The following is a 19,612-nucleotide window of genomic DNA, read 5'->3' on the forward strand; positions in this document are numbered from 1 at the left end:
TTTTGACGTCAAGGCCAAATCGAATAATTTGTAAATCCACTTGTTCGTTATGAGGATCTTGGAATCTTTCTTATATGAAGCATACAAGGTTCTAGTCACAGTGGTTGCACATTCAAAAAAATATATATTTATAAATTGGACTCAATTGCGAAAAAATAATTCCCAAATTCATGAATTTGGGATTTAGATCAAGTTGCGCTTGCAACGTATCTTGGAACAGGCTGGAATCTTAAATGCAGTTGGCAAAATTCCCTGTTGTAACATATTTATCATATAGTGGTTGCCATTACTACTTGGGAACCTCTACTGCAACTCTCGTCTCCCTTTGCAGAAGGTCCCAGGTTCAACCCCCGGCAGCTCCACTTAAAAGAATCAGGTAGTAAGAGATCTCAAACCCTGGGGAGCTGCTGTCAGTCTAAGCAATGAATACGGACTTCAATGGACCAACGGTCTGATTCAGTACAAGGCTGCTTCAAGTATCCCTCGAGAAGGATTTCTTACCTGTTCCAAATCTTAACAGACTCAGCAGCCGCAGAAAGAATGGCGATGTTGTCAGAGCTAAATGCCAGTGTCCGGACATCACTACGGTGACCCCCGATGGTTATCTTGGATGTCCGGACGATCTGGGAGCACTGCGCCGCCGAGTTCAGGGTGTAAGACTCGACGACGTTGTTCTGGAGCATGAGGGCTGCTTTCAGCTCCCCTTTGGGGCTGAGTATCAAGTCGAAAGACCTGTTTGGATAAAAAGCATCAGCGGCAAACATTAAATCACCCACAAACTAAATGCAACACTAACGGGTCAAGCGGAGGATTAAAATAGGCACTGTTGGGAGCACCAGAGACCCTTAAGCAAGCACAGAAAGGACGAGGCACGTGCTTCGTGGCCTCCGAGCAGTTTGATTCTTCTCCACAGGCTCTCTGGATCAGCCACCTTCCTCTGGGCATAGAGGAAGGGGGGTAGTTGTGAATTTCTTGCATTGTGCGGGGGGTGGACTAGATGCCCCTTGAGGCCCCTTCCAGCTCTAGGTTGCTATGACACTTTTCCCACCACGACCATCCTTCACGACTTTGCACTCACTTGATTTTGGCAGAAGCTTTTACATTCACGAGGCGCACAATCTTCTCTTGCAAGCTGCACTCAACACTGCCGTCAACTTCCTCTTCCTCGTCGTCCTCCTCGTTCAATCTTTGCCTAGAAAAGGGGCAGAAAAATTAAAACACCAATCTGATCCATTGTCCCACCATCAACAGGCCACCCCTGGGCGCAATTTTCTCCCTTTGTGGAGAGTTCGCTGGTTCCGTTGCCTCCTACCCAACCGCCAGCTTTTTTTCGGTTTGCCTGAAGTTGTTCAGGCAGTGAGAGTAAGGAGAGGGACGCCCCCTCTTTCTCCTGTCTTCTTTTCCCACCTCCCAATGTCCAAACCCATTCTGGCGAGCACAAATACTTCCCTCACCCACTATACTCTGCCTTCAGCAGGATCCGAATATGACAGAAAGAGACCTGGGCTTCTTCTTACGCTGTGATGCACAGCTGAGCCCGTTTGCAAACACCAGGATTTCAACTCACAGATTCTCATGTAACTTCGTGAAGGGCTGGCTGTTACCAGACCCAGGTCACACCTTTCACATGATCTTAAAATACAAGAACAGAAAGAACAGCTGAATAAGCACTTACTTGGCCTTCTTCCTTGCTTTCTTCATTTTCTTCTCCGTTTTCCTACGGATCTCCTCCTCGCTAAGGATGTAGAACATCTCCAGGACAGAGTCTGTTCCCTTGGAAGAGACAAAAGAGTCAATTGCTGAGTTATCTCCGCAGAGCCATAAGGAAGGCCCTTCGAGAACTCCCCACCCTCGGCGAGGGTCAACAGACGGCGACTTACATGGCAAGCGAGAATCCTCCCTGTCCGATCGGTGGCGAGAGTAACAACTCGGTCCCTTCCTTCCCGCATAATGGAGCCGGCCTTTGTGCAGCTCAGGACGTGCTGATAAAGGGGAGGAAAGGTGGGATAAACAAGGGTTGAGCATTCCAAAGAAAGCAGCCAAACGAGCTGGACCGATAGGCTGAACGGCTGCATTCAGGCACCACATCCCAGAAATGCGCACCAAAAAAGCACCACCAATTGTTTCTTTCTACAGCACTACTAAGGCCCTCGGCATGGCTCGGCAGTTCAGAATGCGCTCCATCATGTAGGTCATGCATTATGAAACGGATATATATATTTCAATAATCTATATCAACATATAAAGGTAATTCACAGTGGGTAGCCGTGTTAGTCTGTCTGCAGTAGTAGAAAAGAGCAAGAGTCCAGTAGCACCTTAAAGACTAACAAAAATATTTTCTGCCAGAAAATATTTTTGTTAGTCTTTAAGGTGCTACTGGACTCTTGCTCTTTTCTACTACAACATAGTAGTAGTAGTAGTAGTAGACTCTTGCTCTTTTCTACTACTCTTTTCTACTACAACATATAAAGGGTTAACTATAGTAGACTAAACTGAGACTATTGTATCTTGGTCACATGATGAGAAGGCAAGAGTCACTGGAAAAGACAACCATGCTAGGAAAAGTTGAGGGCAGCAGGAAAAGAGGAAGACCCAACAAGAGATGAATAGACTCAATTTGCAAGATCTGAGCAAGGCTTCAAAGATAGGACATTTTGGAGGACTTTGATTCATAGGGTCGTCATGAGTCGGAAGCGGCTTGACGGCACTTAACACGCACATATAGTAGAGTGCAGTAGAATAATAGATGTCAGAAGAACAGAATGGATATTAATTTTGAAACTTATACAAATTATATCTTTATGCTGGGAAAACTGTTTTATGTAGGTCACGTAGTATGAAACGTCTATATATACAAGCAATTTTTTTCCTTTTCTTGAATTGTTTCATTTGCCGAATGCTCCTTTTCCCTGTACTTTCTCTACCCCTCTCCCTTATATTAAAAAAATTTAAAAAAGAATGCGCTCCACCACAAATTAGAGGTAGCAAAATGCACTCGGCCGAGTAGCAAGTGAAAGGGCCACGCCCCCCATGGGAAGGGTCCCCACGTACTTTAAAAAAAGAGTACCTTGAAACTTTAGACCAGGGGTGTCAAAACTCCCTTGTCATGAGGGCCAGATATGACATGTCACTTGGTGGGGGGGCGGGCCATGCCTTGCCAGCCCAGATCGAGAGTGGGGGGGGTGGCTGCCTCGGGGGCTGGATAAGAGCTCTCAAGGGGCTGGATCTGGCCCATGGGCCTTATGATTTACACCCCTGGCCTAGACCAAAGCTTCTTAAACTATGGGTGCAACCCCATATGGGGTTGCACAACTGAATGTGGGGGTAGCGAAAAATTTATGACTTATTATCAGTAAATGTTTGATTTGTATACCTATTTAATATACCTATATACCTGGGGTCACGTAAAAATTTCTCGGGCGAAAAGGGATCGCGAGTGGAAAAAGTTTAAGAAGCTCTAGAGAAACTGCACTGTATTAATACCACGTCATCTTCTGCTATTCTGTATGGGAGATATAAGAAAATTCCATACTCTGCCAGGGTGTGTAAATGTGCCCTGGGGGAGACAGAAAGTACTGACCATATGCTCTTGTATTGTCCATTTTATTGTGAAATTCATGCGGTCCTTTTAGATCCCTTTCTCTCAAATCATGTAGATCAAGCTGATGATCGTAAGATCAAATTGTTGTTATCCTCCCGAGATTCTGAGACTATTGAATCTGTGGCTAAATTTTTTGATGGAATTGTTAAGAGGCGGAGGTTAAATGATGTTTAGAGGGTTGGTTTTATTTGATCGACTGCTTGACGGTATGCCGATAAAGGTATTGAAAATTAATACCACGTCATACACTGGCACCTCTCTTCTCTCTCCCCAACACACTTTTCTCCTGCAGATCGTTACAACCGTTGTCGCTGGTTGAGGGGTAGGATAGTAGGAAACGCTGGGGAGGGGAGGGGTCGACTGACCTTTGTACTTTGCTCTGGTTTTTGGAGTGGATGGAAAACCTCCTGGGAATCTCATGTGTGCTACCTGGAGCGACAGGTCTACCCCATTCATGCAGAAAAGAAGGGGAAAGGTAGAATCATAGAGTTGGAAGGGGTCATACAGGCCATCTAGTCCAACCCCCTGCAGGATCAGCCTAGACTGCTTGTCCAGCCTCTGCTTAAGGTGTGCACTTATTCAGTGGTTCTCAACTGGTGGCATATGTACCATCAGAGTGACGCAGAAGTGACGCAGAGGGATGCTCTACCACTGAGCCACAGCCCCTCCCCCTCCAAGGGTTAGGGACAAGCTAGAGAGAGATTTTTCTCCATTGTGGGAGCCTAATGGCCACAGCAGCTTGAGGAATTCAGCTTCAGAACTGAACCGAGGCATTTAAAGGATGACTTCTCATACAAAGGAGGACTCCGCTTCCGGCCTTGCCAGTGCCACAAGGGCACGCATCCCCCTGATCACTACTGAGGAAGAGGAGAAACAGACCAGGTCCATCTTCTCTGTCTGGAGAAGAGGGCCACTGCATCCCCAGAAGCTGCCAGAGATCCTGAGAGCACCTGGATTTAAGCACACTGCATATCCGGACAAGGCAAGCATGACATTTGCTCTTGGACAACAAGAATAAGTATTCTTCCATGAGTAATACTTGTATAGGCCCAGGTAAACTGGAAATATGGGAACCTACCTGGGGGGTCACGTCAGATCATCTTCTGTTTCACACACATTTTAAAAACTTAAACATTAATTTTTAACATATTTTGGAAGAGAGCATGAATGCTACATTACCAAGAATGCACAGAAAAATACCTCTTCTTGCGTCTCGTCCTGATCTTCTGCCTTATCAACTTCCAAAGATCCTTCCAAGCTCTCTGAAGGTCCTTTACTTTTCTTGTATTGCGGCTCATTAGGGTCTAAACCCTGTTTATGATACCAAAAAAAAGCAATAAAATAAAACACAGACAAAGGTCCATGAAGTCCAGCAGTCTGTTCACACAGAGGCCAACCAGGTGCCTCTAGGAAGCCCACAAGCAAGACGACTGCAGCAGCATTGTCCTGCCTGTGTTCCACAGCACCTAATATAATAGGCTTGCTCCTCTGATACTGTAGAGAATAGGTATGCATCATGACTAGTATTCATTTTGACTAGTAGCCATGGATAGCCCTATCCTCCACAAACATGTCCACTCTCCTCTTCAAGACTTCCAAGTTTGCAGCCATCACCACATCCTGGGGCAGGGAGTTCCACAGTTTAACTGTGCATCGTGGGAAGAAATACTTTCTTTTATCTGGAAGGAAGGAGCACCCCTCATTCTTGTAATTACAAGAACACAAGAATAATGGCTGACCGGAAAAAAAGCAATTAATCCAGGGCGAGGCAGCGGCCTCTTTCACCCGTAGGGTGATCGGAGTCCAACTTGGTCAAGAGTTACTACAGAGCTGCTGGTTTTATCATCCACCATTTGGGACAGAGGGCAAATGCAGCAGGACAAAGGCACGCCAGCTCTTACCTCCTGGAAATGGTTGATGCTCCAAGCCCTCAGTTCGCTGTCAGCAGACCCCGTGAGAAGCAGCTTTCCTTCCGCAACTACGGCCAATCCCCATACCTGGACAAGGAGAAAAGGTCAGAAGCCTTTACGTAAGACTCCCCCCACCCCACCAATGTCTAATCAATGACAGAACCAACCGGCTTTTCTCATTTTATGAGATAAATAGATACATCCTCATGTTTACAGCAGGATTTAGGAATCCCCAAACTGTGGAGCTTGGTTCAATTTTTTTTTTGTGGGGGGACCTTTGACATGCCACCTGGCACTTCTGAGCACTATTCCCCAATGGGCCACATGCCACGACAGTGCGCAAGGCCACTGGTAGGGCTTGTAGTAGGATGGTGCTTTGCACCCTTTCTTTCTTTTATGGGACTTTTTTTAAATTAAAAACCCCAACCTAAATAAACAAATGGGATTGGTTGGGAAACAACCATACGATTACAGTTTCCCAGCCACTCAATTACTAAATTACAAGAAAGAAAGCCGCCACAGTCGGTATTTTATCTGCCCACTCTCCTTGTTTCTGTCTCAGTAAATGATTTACCTCAGTTCGGTGCCCAACCAGCGTTTTGAAGCAGTGCTGCGTATTTAGATCCCACCATTTCACTAATGTGTCTTTGGCACTGGGAGGGGAGGAAAATGACATTAGCGGATAGTGAAGACGGCATCATCCAAATTAATCTACATTTACTTAGCTCATATTAGGCTGCATAGTTCTGTTGTCGCCTGCTACTGAACAGCTGCAGAAGGCAAAATACTTTTTTTAAAATATATTTTATTAACATTTTCAATTAAAAAAAAACACAAATTACATATACACACACATTCACACAGTTTGTACTCCTTTGGGGAGTTTATCTCTTCATTTCACATATCCTATGCATTATTCTTAAAATCTATGTTTTTTAAAAAATAATTTCCTTCTATCCTATATAATAGGTTTTATAGACTAATCTTTATCTCTAACGATCTATCTTTTCTGTTTAACATATTCGAAATAGCATTCCCATTTTTTTTTGAAGTCTTCAGTCGTCTTCTCTTTTATCAAACTGGTCAGTCTGGGCATCACTGCAAATTCATCCATTTTTTGATGCCATTTTTCCAAGTCCAGGATATTTTCCTGTTTCCAAGATGCCGCCAGTACTAATCTGGCCGCCCATTGTCAAATATCCAAATAATTGTCCATGATTTCTATTTAAGTTGTCAGGTTCAATTCCTAATAGCATAGTTTCTGGGTTCAGAGGGAATTTGATTCCTAAAACTTTCTGCATTTCTTAGAAGGCAAAATACTTGAACTGAGCCACATAAACTTCTATTTCCTAGAGCAGCATGTAAACTTGTAAGCGGCAGAGCTAGAAGCTTTCAGATACACTCCCTTAGAGGGCACTGTGCCAGCGTGCCAACCCCTCTCCCTCACTGGCACCATCCCTTTTCCAGTCATGTACTGAACATTTGTACATGGGAGACCGCAGACGGCCAACTGTAGTCTGTCTTCTGCAATCTCTCATACACAAGAGGAACAGGAAGATGGTTGTATCTCTTATCTCCATTTATCTGTAACAGATAACTGGCACCCTTTATCTTTATATTTATTTACTTCATTTATACCCCACCTTTCTCCCCAATGAGGTCCCAAAACGGCGTAGTCTGGTAGTTGTGGTGGACTCTAATCTGGAGAACTGGGTTTGATTCCCCACTCCTCCACATAAGCGGTGGATGCTTATCTGAAGAAGCTGGTTTGATTCCCCACTTCTTCACATGCGTGGCGGACTCTAATCTGGTGAACCGGGTTGGTTTCCCCACTCCTGCACATGAAGCCTGCTGGGTGACCTTGGGCCAGTCAGTTTCTCTCAGAACTATCTCAGCCCCACCTACCTCACAAGGTGTCTGTTATGGGGAGGGGACGGCAATTGTAAGCTGATTTGAGACTCCTTAAAGGTAGAGAAAATCAAGGTATAAAAACCAACTCTTCTTCTTCTTCATTATTCTCCTCTCCTCTATCTTCTCTTCACAACAACCCTGTGAGGTTGGTTATCCTGAGAGCAAATGACCAGCCCAAGATCACCCAGTGAGCTTCCACAGCAGAGTGGGGATTCGAACCTGGGCCCTCCTCTGCTCCACCCTGGCTCTCCGTTCATGACTCTAGTCGTTTGGCACAAATACAAATGACACAGCCAAAGAGGAACAAACTCCACCAAGCTTCTGAGTTTGCTTTCCATGCTAGACAAGGTTTTCCAACAGGGCACAAGCCCCACATTTTAGCTGCCTGACTAGGATTGCAAGAGCTAATTGGCTAAGAACAGAGCATGCTAAAACATCTGGTTGGTGGGCCAGAATTCAGCTACGCTGGTCTCCGTTACGAACTGTGCTATCATAGTAAGAATTATAAAGTCCTTGACTTAACTCAAGCTCTCAGGTCAGTACATTAACACCACCTAGCGGCCTGGCCTGCGGGATCTGAACTAAGCACCTTTACCTGGAAATTAGTATATTCTTCTCCTTTAGAAACAGCACCTGCGTAACAGCATCCTTGTGGCCCTTCAGCCGGTACAAACCACTCTCGTTGATAACGTCCCAAACGATAACATCAGTGTCCTGGAAGAAAGACAGAACGTGAGGTCAACCAATGAAGCTTATTCGGATCAGACGAAATTGTTCTCTGAATAAGTACTTGGAATTAACATACGGAATTTGCTTCCAAACAAAACAATGGCATTCACTGGCCAGATGGTTCCTAGAAATGGCGCAGACAAATTCATGGGGAAGGCTAGATCTTTTGATAACTATCAGCCACAATGGCTAAATGGAACCTCTGAATTTAGTGGTAAGTTAGGCTTACCAGCCTTCCACTGTGGCCAGTGGAAGGAAATAAAAATTAAAATCTCCACCAGTTATAGCATGACATCACTTCTGGGGAAAACCAGAATTGACATCACTCCTCTCCAGGAATCACTGGAGACTCAATGGTAAAATCACAGAGTTTCCAATGATTCCTAGAGAGCTGTTATGTCACTTCCAGGAAGTGACATTACACTACTGCCAACAGTGCCCCATATCCCCACCTCCCAAGTCTCCCACGTAAGTACATCTGAATACCAGTTGCTGGAAGGCAAATGCAGAAGAGTTGATGCTTTCAAACATCTGGCTTATTGTTACTGAAAACAGGATAAAAACCAGCTTTCCACTAGATGAAACCCCTGGTTATTTCAGTAGGGATGGTCTGATACACCAAGTTCCATTTCGTTCCAATCTAATCTAACGTAAAGCACGACACTTACTTTGTCTCAGGCTGCATTACTGAAGCTCAGGAGGCAAAGCGATTCCTAGAACTGCCTCCTAGAAGACCCGCGTGATGCCACCTCTCTTCTTTCAAGCCCTGCCTTTTTCCTAAAGGCTTTGACAAAATATCCCTTCCCCATTGAAACTAAGTCCAAGTATTTATCCCCAGCTCCACAGTCTTCCCTCTCTCTTGTCAAATGTGTAACTGTATCCTCCTCAGGGAAGGGACCTGTCTTCCTGTGTTCCACAAAGCACCATCAAAACTGAGGGACGCTGTATAAATAACTTAATGAGACTGCTTTGTTTGCTCCCGTGACCCCAAGAATTCTCACCTTTGACCCCGAAGCCAGGCTGCCTCCCAGCTCATCGTATTTTAGGGCTGTAACAGCAGCCTTGTGCCCATTGAAAGTGACATTGCCCTCGCCACTCAAGAGACTGAACACACGGATGGACCCATCCTCATACCCCACAGCCAGATGAAGCCCATCGGGGGAGGGGCAAAGTGCTGTGACTTCTTGCTTAAGGCCCTGGAGGATGAGAACCTGCAACACGGGGGGGAAAAAGACTTTGATCAGCTCATGCAGAAAAGATGGGATCACACACAAACGTACTAGGACTTAGGGCCCATAACTAGGGTTGCCAACCTCCAGGTACTAGCTGGAGACCTCCTGCTATTACAACTGATCTCCAACCGATAGAGATCAGTTCCCCTGGAGAAAATGGCCGCTTTGGCAATTGGACTTTATGGCATTGAAGTCCCTCCCCTCCCCAAACCCCGCCCTCCTCAGGCTTTGCCCCTCAGGCTCTGCCCCAAAAATCCCCAGGTATTTCCCAACCCGGAGCTGGCAACCCTACCTATAATGCTGATTCATTATTTGTTAATACGCTTCAACCACCCTTTCATTTGCATGCTCAGAGTGATTAAAAGTACGCCAAGGGTATTATTATCCGCATGGGGACAGGCTTGTACTGCTTTCCCATTGCCACTGCAGCTGCCAATACAGACCAGCAACTACAAAGCTTTTATATGGCAGGTTTCCCTCGAGGTTCCGTGCCCCAGTCCGCTAAATCCCAGCCTGTGATGCTTTTTCATTTTTCTTAAAAAATAGCAATTCGTTATAAAGTTAAAATAATCTGTATAACAGGTTAACTGAATTCCCAGCATTCACTAGTTAAAAAAAGTAACTCTAGGCCTGTTCATTGGGAAGGCATCCTGCTGCAACAATAGGGGACACAGATTTTTTTAAAACACCAAAGGGTTTCAAGCAAACAAATTGCTCCCAGCCCTCTCACTCTCTTCTGCCCCTTCCCATTGCCCAAGTGGTTCAGGAGTAGCAGAAGGAGAATTTGAAAAAGTTCAAGAATTGTATCGGGTTCAGAATACGATGCGTGTGTGTTAAGTGCCGTCAATTCGCTTCCGACTCATGGCGACCCTATGAATCAATGTCCTCCAAAATGTCCTATCTTTGACAGCCTAGCTCAGGTCTTGCAAATCGAGGGATGTCTTCCTTTATTGAGTCAATCCATCTCTTGTTGGGTCTTCCTCTTTTCTTGCTGCCTTCAACTTTTCCCAGCATGATTGTCTTTTCCAGTGACTCTTGTTGTCTCATAATGTGACCAAAGTACGACAGCCTCAGTTTAGTCATTTTAGCTTCTAGGGTCAGTTCAGGCTTGATTCAATCTACCAGAATACGATGGCCAGGTGGTTAATCAGAACACTCTATTCTAAGCACAATGCTCCAGCACTGATGGATCCACAGTGGCCCTAAACACAAACCTCAGGTGGTCTAAGATTGGGGTATCCACATGCCCAATTACTCCCATAAGTAACTGTCCAGACTGTCATAAGAGTCTGGCTCCAGATGCCCCACCAGCCATTAAGTGGGTAGCAACTAGGGATGTGGCAGCCAAGCAGTGGACTTTCCTCCCTGTAGATGACCGGGTATGCCAGGTCCTGCCCAGTAATAACTACAGGTAGAATGCCAACCAACCCTTCTTTGTACCATTAGCATACCCCTTTCCATCACAGCTTTTAGCTCAGGGTGGCCTCAGCAAAAGTTTTCAACTATCCACATCAATCTCTTTGCAACCTCAGGTGACTCTTTTCAGCTTTGTGGTGTTGGAGGAGAGTGTTATGGATACCAAGGACTGCCAAAAAAACAAATCGGTGGGTTATAGATCAAATCAAGCCTGAACTGACCCTAGAAGCTAAAATGACTAAACTGAAGCTATCGTACTTTGGTCACATTATGAGAAGGCAAGAGTCACTGGAAAAGACAGTCATGCTAGGAAAAGTTGAGGGCAGCAGGAAAAGAGGAAGCCCCAACAAGAGATGGATGGACTCAATCAAGGAAGCCACAGCCCTCAATTTGCAAGATCTGAGCAAGGCTGTCAAAGATAGGACATTTTGGAGGACACTGATTCATAGGGTCGCCATGAGTCAGAAGCGACTTGACGGCACTTAACACACACACAGAGAGACCTAAAACATGGTATCCTTGACTTCTGGGATGATAATATATGCCATTTCAGCATAATTACCAAATTTTTGTTTCCCTAAAAATGTTCCAAGGAGGCGCCTTTCCTTCATCGATACCCCAGTTTGCAGAATTATTCTCTCCTCCTGTTTTTATCTTTACAACAACCTTGTAAGGTGGGTTAGGCTGAGAGAGCATGACTAGCCCAAGTTCACCCAGCAGTCTTGCATGACGGAGCGGAGAATCAAACCCAGGTCTTCCAGATCCTAGCCTGACACACTAATCACCACACCACAATGCCTCTCTTCTCCCGGACCCCTTTGCTTTGTGGGCCTAATAGATGGATGTCTTCTTTCTTTCCTTTCTTCTTTCCTTCCTTTCTTGCAGCCCACCCAGTTCTTCCCCTTTCCTTCCCAAACTTTGCTCTCAGCGGTAGCCAGTACAAGCCAAGCCCTCCTTCTCCCACCCTCTCCCGAAGGCCTAAAGAGCTGCTCACCTTCTCTCCTTTCCGTGTATCCCAGATGAAAACATGCTCGCACGCTGGCACTGCCACGTAACGGCCTTTCTCGCCCCGCAGAGTCACATAGGCAATGCTTCCTTTCTGGCTGGCAACCACGCCAAAGACGGCACTGCCAGCATAGCGCAAGTATTGCTTGGTGAGACCCATAGAGGGTGTTTCCAGGGCCTTGCAGAACCTGACCTGGATAAAGGAGAGTTATTATTGAACGAATACAGGAAATAACTTGTGGTGGACTTGCAAAAAAGTTAGAAAATTTTGGATACAGATTCATCAAGAAATGCAGAAGGTTCTTAAAATCAAATTTCCAATGAATCCAGAAATCATGCTATTGGGGATAGCACCAGAAAATCTGGAAAGTAACCATAGAGATCTTTTTGGATACTTGATGACTGAGGCAAGAATAGTGCTGGCAGCATCATGGAAACAAGAGACTGTTCCAGACTTAGAAAAGTGGCAGCAAAAAATGGAAGAGTTTGCTGTGATGGCCAGATTAACCAACATCCTGAAAGAAAGAATGACGGAAGATTCACAGAAGAAATGGGAATGCTATTTTGAATTTGTTAACTGGAAAGGGTAGACTAAAACTTAATAGAGATAGAAAATAATAGCCATGAACCTTGAATAAGTTATAGATAAAGATAAACGAAGAGTATAAACATAGATAAGTTTAGTAACGTTTAAGTATCATAACAAAAGAGTAATATTTAAGATGTAAACTGATCCCTGAAATAAGCATAAAATGTGTGGATGGAAGCGTATGTATATGTTTGTTGATTATCTTTTCTTTTGAAAATGTTAATAAAATATTTGGGGGGAAAGGAAATAACAAAAAGTATCATTATCAGCTGTCAGGCAGATATTGCTCTATTGCGGTGGTAAAAAGCAGTGTACTCTAATCTGGAGAACCGGGTTTGATTCTCCACTCCTCCACATGAAGCCTGCTGGGTGACCTTGGGCTGGTCACAGTTCTCTCCGAATTTTCTCAGCCCCACCTACCTCACAAGGTGTCTGTTGTGGGGAGGGGAAGGAGATTGTCAGCTGCTTTGAGACTCCTTAAAGCAGGGGTGGGGAACCTTTTTTCCACCAAGGGCCATTTGGATATTTATAACATTATTCGTGGGCCATACAAAATTATCAATTTAAAAATTTAACCCCTCCATTGTCACCACTTCCGCCCTCAGCCCTCTTGCAGTACAGAGGGAAGATGTTTCTCCATAGCCCGGGTGGGAAAGGGTTAACACAGTTTCTTGGGCGGTCCTAGCAGCTACACAGCTAATTACTCTTCTGCAAGGGGGAAAAAGGTTCGTTTTCTCCGCAAAACAAACTCACATCTGCCTTGAATAGAGGCTATTCCTGTCCACGGGAGGGGGCGAATCGCCAGTCTTAGATCCTTCTGAGCTAGACATCTGCCAGGACCCACAAAGGGCCAGACCAAATGATTTCGCTGGCCTTAAACGGCCCCAGGCCTGACGTTCCCCACCCCTGCCTTAAAGATAGAGAAAAGCGGAGTATAAAAACCAACTCTTCTTCTACCACCTAGAATGAACACAATAGTGTTGCCAAGTACTTCACAGCATTCTCGCTTTTATTTATCATACACCACATATTTCCATCAAGGACCTTAGGACATGTCTTCCCAATCGTCCACCCACTGAAGGGCTATGGCTCAGTAGCAGAGCCTCTTCTTGGCATGCAGAAGGTCCCAGGTTCAATCCCCGGCTTCTCCAGTTAAAGGGACTAGGCAAGGAGGTGATGTGGAAGACCCCTGCCTGAGACCCTGGAGAGCCGCTGCCGGTCTGAGTAGACAATACTGACTTTGATGGACCCAGGGTCTCATTCAGTATGAGGCAACTTCATGTGTTCACGTATTCATAAGAGCACCTGTCTTCTTATGCCATCACTGCTTTTGGGCAGGGCCGTGGCTCAGTGGTAGAGCATCTGCTTGGCATGCAGAAGGTCCCAGGTTCAATCCCCGGCATCTCCAGTTCAAGGGACTAGGCAAGACGGTGATGTGAAAGACCTCTGCCTGAGACCCTGGAGAGCCATAGGGAGGGGCTGTGGCTCACTGGCAGAGCATCTGCTTGGCATGCAGAAGGTCCCAGGTTCAATCCCCGGCATTTCCAGTTCAAGGGACTAGGCAAGTAGGTGATGGGAAAGACCTCAGCCTGAGACCCTGGAGAGCCACTGCCGGTCTGAGCAGACAATACTGACTTCAATGGACCAAGGGTCTGGTTCAGTAGAAGGCAGCTTCCTTCATGATTTTGGGGACGGCCTATGGCTCAATGGTAGAGCATCTGCTTGGCATGCAGAAGGTCCCAGGTTCAATCCCCGGCATTTCCAGTTCAAGGGACCAGGCAAGGAGGTGATGGGAAAGACCTCAGCCTGAGACCCTGGAGAGCCACTGCCGGTCTGAGTAGACAATGCTGACTGTGATGGTCCAAGGGCCTGATTCAGTATAAGGCAGCTCCACGTGTGCACTAAGCGAGCTTTTTATCTGGTTTTCGCCTTGGCAGCCCTGATGGGGGCCGAAGGTTGGGGTGCAAATAAGTAGGCGACATAAAACGAAGGCCCCTCCCGCCCTCCGCACCCAACTCACCCCCGCACGCGCTCGCCACGAGACTCAAAGCCGCCACTGAGCCAAGGCACGAGAACCGGAAGTCCCCCCAACCATTCCTAGAGCGGCCCTTCCATCCCCGGGATGCCACTAGCGACTTCCGGCGCTGGTTTCCCGCTAGGGGGGGAAGAGCCGCGGCAGCAGTAGGAACGGGGCTCAGCTGCCATAGAGATGGGTAAGGCCTAGAGCAAACGCCTCGGGAATGCACGGTCGGCGCCGAACACTTCTCGCCGGAAGTGTAGTTCTGCGCGGCGCGTCTCGACGTCCCCTTTTCCGTTTCTATGGCAACTCGGGGAGGCGGCGCCTGAGGAGAGAGGGGGCGTTGACCGGAAGACGCGGCCGTGACAGGAGGGCCCGACTTCCGGGTCTCTGCCTGGGCTGGTGGTGGGCTTCGCTCCCCGGCCGGGGGATGCCTGTGAGGGGCGCTTGGCTGCGGCTCGGCGGTGGCCGGATGGGGGACCCTTCAGCTCCGCAGGCCGTGAGTGACGCCGCCAGCTCCGTTGGGCCTCCGAGCCCGGCCGTGGAGCATCGCGCGAGGATTCGGGAGCCCCGGGTTCGAATCCCCCGTGGGGGTTAGCAGGATGACCTTGGGCCGGTCACGTGCTCTCGGGCTAAGGCCTACCTCGCGGGGGTGTTGTAAGGGTGACAAGGAAGGGCTCTTGGGAGAAGGATGGGGGTCATAAAGTGTGCGGGAGCGCTCCCTTCTCTTTCTTCCCCACCAAGCTCCCCCGCCCCAACGTTTTATTGATCTCTTCCTAGTTCACATGGTTGGCCGGTTTAATGTTTATAAATCAGCTTATAAGCATGTTCATATGTCAGCGTATAAGCATAAGCGTGTTCATAAATCTGTTTATAAGCATGTTATAAATCAGCTTATAAGCATGTTCATAAGTCAGCGTATAAGCATAAGCGTGTTCATAAATCTGTTTATAAGCGTGTTCATAAATCAGCTTATAAGCATGTTCATAAATCTGTTTATAAGCATGTTCATAAATCAGCTTATAAGCATAAGCGTGTTCATAAATCAGCTTATAAGCATGTTTATAAATCTGTTTATAAATCAGCTTATAAGCATGCTTATAAATCGGTTTATAAGTCAGTTTATAAGAATGTTCATAAATCGGCTTATAAGCATAAGCGTGTTCATAAATCAGTTTATAAGCATGTTCATAAATCTGTTTATAAGCATGTTCATAAATGAGCTTATAAGCATAAGCGTGTTCATAAATCTGTTTATAAGCATGTTCATAAATCAGCTTATAAGCATGTTCATAAATCAGTTTTGATGTCCCCTTTTCTCCAGGGTGGAGAAACTAATTGCCCCACCCGAACCCCGGTTGTGTTCCTCTCCCTAATCCTGCACGGTGGGTGAATGGGAGAGGGTGTCATGTGACTAAGCAAAGAGGTCCTTCTGGCCAAAGTCTGGATCTGCTAGGACCTTGTGGGTGACCTCACCTCATTTTCCTGTCCTTTTCAGGGTGGTCCCAGTTTGCATTCAGTGACTGAAATGTTAGTGTAAAAGAGAGACACCGATTAAGCTTACACCGAAACAAATACCAGAGAGTTGCAACCTCTAGTTCTACCATTTTCAAGGAGAGCTTCATTTATCTGCAGAGACCCTTGTGGTACCTTTGAAGGTAACCAGTCTTGCAGTAGGAGTTATTGTAGATTAAACTGGATATCTACAGATTTAAGAAGCATTAGCCTCAGTTGGTGTTCAGATGCCATACGTAGCTGTAAAGGAAAGCTAAGAATAATGGGTGACCATGTTGTCTTTATCTTGTGGTTGAGCTTTGTGCTGAATCTCTTGCATTTCTTGTCCTTTTGACCCCACCATTTTTAGGGTACCCCCTCCCTGTACCAATCTGCCACTAGAGGATGATAATCCTTTAAGCATCAGAAGATTGGTGTTCTGGTATACAGGACAAATTTGTTAATACCACCAGCGACTGTTGTGTTTGGTACAGCAGGCTAACACCTATTTACTTACTGTTTATTTATTTTAAATATTTATCAGCCGCCTTTCTTTACAGAACTCAAAGTGGCTTACAATATTAATAAATTACATAAAATAATTACATTTACAGAGCCCAAAAATAAAAATTTACAATCACAATTTAGGAATGCTTTAGGAAGGCTTTAACCTATTTCTCCAGAACCTGTTTATAGAGTGCTTACCGGATATATACTGAAGGCTATTCCACTTACTATTTCCTCTTTTCTCACATGCAGCCCAGTTTTTTGCATGTTAACTCACAAGTTGCCTTCAAGGAATGTCACGCCTAGGAAAGTGAGCATAGGATTGGGGTGTTCATGCACAGGCTCTTTGCCTGGGTTTAGCTGATCACGAATTGAAGCTGCAGTCCAGTACATTTTTTGTGTGGACCATTTTAGCATTTTGAATTCTTAGCTAGGGATGCCAACCTCCAGGAAGTAGCTGGAGATCTCCTGCTATTGCAGCTGATCTCCTTGGTGATTGTCTCTATTCTGGTTTGGCTCAAAACCTGGAGTTCCCTTTATGGTTCCTTGGTGATTAAAATGTGATGACAAAGTGTTTACCCAGAAGGACAATGTGTTTACCCAGGGCCTCCAGGGATTGGTCTCAGCTGATGGGCAGGCTAGAAGTATGCAAGGTCCAAACTCCAGCTGGAAGGGTTGCCAACCTCCAGGTACTTACAACCAAAAAAACACAGAAAAACTCAATATAAATGCAGAGTTTCAATATCAAGGTTATGAACTACAATATCAAAACAACAACTATATATCTTATTACAAAAGGAGACCAACTAGTGAAAGCTTATTACATATCCCAACAGGTATACAAGGTACGGTAAGTATTACAAAATTCATTCCTATAAAATACAGAAATATAATTTTTTGTCTCAGAAGTACTCATCTATTACTTTTTATTCCAGATGTCAGGTAGAAGAGGAAGACGGCCATTTTTGTCCTTCTTCAGTTCCTCTTCTGACACCTTATTTTTCCAGTTGGTATAGGTATATTCTGTCATACATTTCTTTTCTATTATCTCCCCATGGGTAGCAGTGGTATCCCACTGAGGAACCCAGGAATTTATGCAAACACACTAGCCTCTTGAAGGCAGAAGGATGTTATTGCTACCCATGGGGAGCTAATAGAAAAGAGCTGTATGACAGAATATACCTATACCAACTGGAAAAATAAGGTGTCAGAAGAGGAACTGAAGAAGAATAGAAACAGCCGTCGTCGTCTTCTACCTGACATCTGGAATAAAAAGTAATAGAAGATTAGTCCTTCTGAGACAAAAAATTATATTGTTGTATTTTATAGAAATGAATTTTGTAATACTTGTATACCTTGTATTTTGTAATACGTGTATTTTTTGTAATACTTGTATTTTGTGTTTTGTAATACTTGTATACAAAATACCTTGTATTTTGTAATACTTACCTTGCACTCGTCTTGTTTGTGGCTTCCTAGAGGCACCTGGTTGGCCACTGTGTGAACAGACTGCTGGACTTGATGGGCCTTGGTCTGATCCAGCAGGGCTTTCCTTATGTTCTTACCTGTTGGGATATGTAATAAGCTTTCACTAGTTGGTCTCCTTTTGTAATAAGACATATAGTTGTTGTTTTGATATTGTAGTTTATAATATTGATATTGAAACTCTGCATTTATATTGAGTTTTTCTATGGTTTTTTGGTTGTAACTAACTGGTACACAGAAGTGTCTGTTTTCTTGCTAACCTCCAGGTACTAGCTGGAGATCTCCTGCTGGTAGAACTGATCTCCAGCCAATAGAGATTAGTTCCCCTGGAGAAAATGGCCTCTTTGGCAATTGGACTCTGTGGCACTGAAGTCCCTCCCCAAACCCCGCCCTGCTCAGGCTCCGCCCCAAAAATCTCCAGATATTTCGCAACCCAGAGCAGGCAACCCTATTCATAACAGCTTTGTTTCAGAAAGGGAATTCTTATGTGGAGGGAAATCGATGAATAAAATATGCAAAATAAACGCAGTGTGGATATGTGGTAGCAGAGACTCTGTTAAGGAGGAAGTGCCGTTTGGAAGGGGCAGGTGTCTCATGTGCCTCATTTAGCTACTTCCTCTTCTGGAGATCTCAATTCAAGACGTGCTTCTTGCTTCCTGGCCCTTCGTGCGCTTGAAAATAATTCCCGCTGAATGGATCGTACCTTGCTCCCAAGTAACTATGCAGGAGGACAGCAATTGAAAGCAAACTGCGGGTCACTGCAGTTCCTTGCATAGGATCCATTTGGTGTAATTCTTGAAAACAAAGCTGTTTGGTATATGCGGATTCACCAGGCCAATGTGAAATAAGAGCAGCTGGTGACGAAGCATCAGCTTTGCTTTTTCACATGGCGGTGGGAAGGAAGCCAAGCACTGTCTCAACAACAGTAATTTTGTGCATCCTACAGCCTGAGGGGCATGGAAGAGGGTCATGTGAAGATAGTATGGAGAAATAGCTCCAAGGATGTTCCCTTTAACAAGCTCCGATCTTGTTCTTGCTAAAAGTACCAGAGGAGGGAAACCTGTATGGAGTGTACTTACCTCTGGTGGAGGCTTTCCTGGGAAATAGATTCCTGGATAGAGAGAGCCGGTATGATCAGGGCAAAGGCTAGACTTAGAACTCCCTGATGTGCAGTTTTCTAGGTGCCAGATTATTTTTTTTACATACAACGAGGGCACCCTTGCTTGCAGTCTAAAGGGGTATGGTCCAACAGCAGAGTAACCTCCCCCTTTTCTGCTGTTGTACAAAGTGGGTCCAAGGAGGTCGTTTTGGACACTTCAGGAAGGAAACAGTGATATTCAGCCAATGAGAACCCTTTGCTGGCGGGTGGGGGAAGAGCGTGAAAACACTCCCTTGGGAAGGGTCCAAGAACGTACAATACCATTTTCAGAAGCCAATCGGATTAATCTCATGAATTTATTAATGATGCACTACATTCTTGGATACCTTCCAAATGACCGCTTTCAGATTGTCACTGCTGTGGGAATATTATTTCATAATTGAAAAACCCATGAGGGTGCAGGTGGTTGTTGTGGCTTTTGCATGTATTTTTCCACAGAAATTGTTTTCCAGCCTTGTCACAAGTTTTTAAAAAAATTAAAAATCAAGTATTTGATTTGGTTGCATCTCTTTTATCCAAAGCACCAGGAAGACTTCAGCGGGAACTGCTTGCACAAT

At 45.3% G+C, this 19,612-nt stretch overlaps 1 protein-coding gene across 1 annotated transcript in view; it reads right to left on the reverse strand.

Moving 5' to 3' along the window:
• Positions 1-11,972, reverse strand: part of WDR3 (WD repeat domain 3) — a 34,363-nt gene extending 22,391 nt beyond the window's left edge. Inside the window, 10 exon segments of the mRNA XM_056848294.1 lie at positions 502-732; positions 1,079-1,173; positions 1,672-1,773; positions 1,881-1,982; positions 4,802-4,912; positions 5,503-5,598; positions 6,086-6,164; positions 8,018-8,136; positions 9,153-9,362; positions 11,794-11,972. Coding sequence (XP_056704272.1) covers positions 502-732; positions 1,079-1,173; positions 1,672-1,773; positions 1,881-1,982; positions 4,802-4,912; positions 5,503-5,598; positions 6,086-6,164; positions 8,018-8,136; positions 9,153-9,362; positions 11,794-11,964 — 1,316 coding nt within the window. The 5' untranslated portion in view covers positions 11,965-11,972.
• Between the last annotated feature and the right edge of the window lie 7,640 nt (positions 11,973-19,612).

This window comes from Euleptes europaea, chromosome 4 (assembly GCF_029931775.1).
Source record: "Euleptes europaea isolate rEulEur1 chromosome 4, rEulEur1.hap1, whole genome shotgun sequence".
Lineage (NCBI taxonomy): Eukaryota > Metazoa > Chordata > Lepidosauria > Squamata > Sphaerodactylidae > Euleptes > Euleptes europaea.